Below are 4,298 nucleotides of genomic sequence, written 5' to 3' on the forward strand. Positions count from 1 at the left end.
AAAAAAAAAAAAAGTTCTCATTAAGTGTAACAAATACTGACCTGATTAATATGTATGTGTGTGTATACATATATTTTGGTTTAGTTTTTTTTAAGGCAAGGCCTCACTCTGTCACCCATACTGGAGTATAATGGTGTGATCTCTGGCCATTGCAACCTCCACGTCCTGGGCTCAAGCAATCCTCCTACCTGAGCCTCCTGAGTAGCTGGACTACAGGCATGTGTAACCATGCCAGGCTAATTTTTGTACTTTTTTATAGAAACAGGGTTTTGCCATGTTTCCAGGCTGGTCTTGAACTCCTGGGCTCAAGCAATCCACCTGCCTCAGCCTCCCAAAGTGTTGAGATTACAGGCGTGAGCCGCCATGCCCAGCCAATATATGTAATTTTAAAGGATTCTGTTTTTTCCCTTCTATTACATTTCTAGCATTGATCGCATTACTGGCAGATTAAAAATGTGGCCATGTTTACTAACTTTCCAGTTTCATTTTTGTTCCTCTCCACCCAGAGTATGGCGACACTTGGGGCATGGCCAGGTTTCACTCCCCCGTCTCTTTCCCCATGATTTAAATCAAGATTCAGATCTGTCCTGAAACCATGGACAGAGCCAGAAATTTGGTCTTCAGAAGTACTCACCATGAATATCACCTTCTCCCTAGAAAAGAAAAAAATTCAAAAATTTACTTCCTATTTTAATTTTGGAACACACAAAACAGTCATAGTTCATAGCAGCTAACATCTACTGGAAACCAAATGTGACATTTCATTGTGATGCAATCAAGTACAGGGTCAGTCGGCTACCTCTGTCCAACTTAGGACAATGCTATGCAAAAATTCTGCATGATAAATTGCTCTAGTGCCAGTACCACATCTAAAACAAACAAACAAAAAAACCCAACATTTCCTCTGATAACCTAACACCAATTAGCATTTCAGTGATCTTTTATTAGAATGGAAAACTGGTGAATCTATCCTTTCATCTCTCTCCTTTCCCCTCATCTAGTTGTGGAAGGACCCCTATCAGTTCCAAAGCCCTTCTCCAGTTCTCTCGGCACTCAGACAGGTGACGCCTCACTGTGCTCTGAGGGCTTTAGTGCTTAGTCGGGCAGGGTCTTTCCACTTTGCAGCACACACCCTGGGGGGCTTGGTGGCAGTACTCAATTGCAGACACAACTAATGGTAATGCCAGCACTAGTCTCCTGGAGTTCAACGCAAAGCAGTATCTGCAAAAAAACAGCCCCTGAACTCAGAAACGCTTCTATATATGAGACACACAGGAATTGAGAAAGAACCACAAGTTCCAAAAATCAATATGGGAGATAAAACAAATCCTAATGGTGAAAGAGATACAGAAACAGACTGAGACCATGTTAACACATTTCTATGATTTTACTATCAATCTTCCATTATCAATATGGCCCAGTCCCTTTCCTAACTACATCAATGTAAAATTCCAGTGGGAGAACTGAAACTCTTAGTACAAATTTCAGAATCATATTGACCTCAAAGCCTTTCTGGCCTCATGCTGTCACACTGACCTTCAGATCTAAGAAGTCTCCGGAGCTTGCTTCAGAGGAGTTCCTTCTCTGCAGTCCAGATGACTCCAAGTCTTCCCTGCCACCGCTAGACTTGGCACCTAAAAATCAAAATATACTTTCTTCAGAAATACAATAGAAAAACTCTAAAGCAAAACACTTCAGGCTGGGTATGGTGGCTCATGCCTGTAACCCCAGCACTTTGGGAGGCCAAGGTGGGCGGATCACCTGAGGTCAGGAGTTCAAGACCAGCCTGGCCAACAGGGTGAAACCCTGTCTCTACTAAAAATATAAAAATTAGCTGGACGTGGTGGTGCATGCTTGTAATCCTAGCTACTTGGGAGGCCGAGGCAGGAGAATCATTTGAACTCGGGAGGTGGAGGTTGCAGTGAGCCAAGTTGGCACCACTGCACTCTGCACTCCAGCCTGGGCAACAGAATGAGACTCTGTCTCAAAAAAAAAAAAAAAACACACTTCAGCAATTGACGTTATGTGTTAGTCTCATATTATGAAATGAGGAAACAGTCTTAAGGAAGTTAAGCTGATCACTTAAACATTAACTCAGTCTGACTTCAGTCCTTACTCTGATACATCACATAGCCTCTCAGTATTTCCCATTTCTTTCCTCTCAGGCTGAGTCTAAACTGTTGTTTATTACCATTAAGCTAGATTTTGTTATTAGTTCAAAACCAGCTGTAGTTGGTTTTTCTTTTGCTTGTTTTTGACACAGGGTTTCACTCTGTCACCTAGGCTGGAGGGCAGTGGCTCAATCACAGATCACTGCAGCCTCCACCTCCCGAGCTCAGCAATCCTCCCACCTCAGCTTCCCGAGTATCAGGGACTAAAGGCACACTGCCACTACCACCAGCTAATTTTTGTTTTGTTTTGTTTTTTAGACACGGGGCGGGGGCACACGTTGGTGCCCAGGCTGCATCTGTGGCTGTTGATGCTGGGCCCATCCCTTTGAACAGTGAGCACAGATAACAAGAGTACCTGCCGACTTGGCCCAAGAAGCTTGATTTTCTTCAGGTGTCCCAAAGATATTAGAGGCCATTTTGTTCTTCCTCACAGGTTGTTCTGTTGGTTCATCAAAACCTAATGAAAAATTGGATCCACCACCTGGAGGCCGCAAAACCCTACAAATAATGGCAAAACATCAACTTCAGATCATACTGAAACATTTCTTGGCATAAATCTTTTCAGACAACTTTCATTTCACTTTCCTCACCCATTCATCTCCCTCACCCCCACAACAGATAGCTGCTAACAGGAAAAGGAATCACCTCCATCAGCGTCTACATTCAATGCTGGATGTTAAGATACTAAGTACTGCTTTATAATACTTGTAATAAGGTCATCGATCACACAAGGCAGCTCAAACAGCGTGGAACTCATCACAAGTAACAGCCTGGTTGGTGTCCCCTTTTTGGAAATGGCAAAAGACCTAATGCACCTTACTCTACTGGGCTTGGCTGAATATATTTGCAAAGAAGTTTAGAAGCATTTCTTGTTATTATTCATTTAAAAATCGTTTCCAGGCACAGTGGCACACACCTGTAATCCCAGCACTCTAGGAGGCCAAAGCAGGATCATCATTTGAGCCTAGGAGTTCAAGACCAGCCTGGGCAACATGGCAAGACCCCCGTCTCTATAAAAAAAAATTAAAAATTAGCCAAGTGTAGCGGCACATGCCTGTGATCCCAGCTACACTGGACTCTGAGACAGAAGGATCGCTTCAGCCCAGGAGGTTAAGGCTGCAGTGAGCTTTGTTCACACCACTGAACTCCAGCCTGTGTGACAGAGCAAGACTGTCTCAAAATGTAAAAAGTAAATAATATATATATATATTTTTTTGAGACAGAATCTCACTCTGTCGCCCAGGCTGGAATGCAGTGGCACACTCTCAGCTCAATGCAAGCTCCACCTCCCAGGTTCACGCCATTCTCCTGCCTTAGCCTCCTGAGTAGCTGGGACGACAGGTGCCCGCCACCACGCTTGGCTAATTTTTTGTGTTTTTAGTAGAGACAGGATTTCACTGTGTTAGTCAGGATGCTCTTGATCTCCTGACTTCATGATCCGCCCGCCTCGGCCTCCCAAAGTGCTGGGATTACAGGCGTGAGCCACTGCGCCCAGCCAAAAAAAGTATATTTTTAAAAAAATCACTTCCTTCTTATTTTCAACTAGATAAATAACTTGGGCACGGTCAGTAGCAGGCCCCTGTAGTCCCAGTCATTCTGGAAGCTGAGTCAGAAGGATTGCTTGAGCCCAGGAGTTCAAGGCCAGCCTAGGCAACATAGTAAGATCCCCATCTCTAATCATTTATGCACTTACACGCACATGCACACGTACATGCGCGCACGCGCACACACACACACAAGTTGGCTTGACCAATTTAGAAGCCCAATAAGAGCTGATAATAGTCTCTTCTATCTCAACCTCACTAAAAAGCCATTTACATACTTGTACCTCACTATTCTCACAATAAACTTAAGTAACTACCCATGAGGACAAAGTCAGTATGAGAAATTAAGTAGAAGATTCCATGGCATGGTCTATGTCAGTATTCCTTTGAACATCATCTATAGCTCTCTGTTCCAACATGGTATTATATTTTTTAACATTTCCAAATCTTCCTGCCATAGGTTGACCAATTTGTCTCCTCCTTGGAAAAACTCAATTTAACTCCTCATGCCACCTCTCAAAACAAAAAATGCAGGTGGTTTTATGGAAATATTTTTTTTTCTTTCTTTTTTTTTTTTTTTTTT

The 4,298-nt window shown here is 43.1% G+C and overlaps 1 protein-coding gene across 12 annotated transcripts in view; it reads right to left on the reverse strand.

Moving 5' to 3' along the window:
- Positions 1 to 4,298, reverse strand: part of HN1 (hematological and neurological expressed 1) — a 39,388-nt gene that overhangs the window by 21,163 nt on the left and 13,927 nt on the right. For 8 of the 12 annotated variants that reach the window (XM_011976914.1, XM_011976976.1, XM_011976854.1 and 5 more), the window contains exons 2-4: positions 2,527 to 2,669; positions 1,537 to 1,634; positions 635 to 653 (exon numbers count right to left, since the gene is read on the reverse strand). In XM_011976914.1, the coding sequence (XP_011832304.1) occupies positions 635 to 653; positions 1,537 to 1,634; positions 2,527 to 2,669 (260 nt within the window). Of the gene's footprint in view, positions 1 to 630; positions 654 to 1,530; positions 1,635 to 2,526; positions 2,670 to 3,087; positions 3,182 to 4,298 lie in introns of all 12 variants that reach the window. The other 4 variants (XM_011977117.1, XM_011977053.1, XM_011976555.1 and 1 more) reach the window with 4 other exon arrangements.

Source organism: Mandrillus leucophaeus, unplaced genomic scaffold (assembly GCF_000951045.1).
Source record: "Mandrillus leucophaeus isolate KB7577 unplaced genomic scaffold, Mleu.le_1.0 Scaffold1, whole genome shotgun sequence".
In the NCBI taxonomy this organism is placed as follows: domain Eukaryota; kingdom Metazoa; phylum Chordata; class Mammalia; order Primates; family Cercopithecidae; genus Mandrillus; species Mandrillus leucophaeus.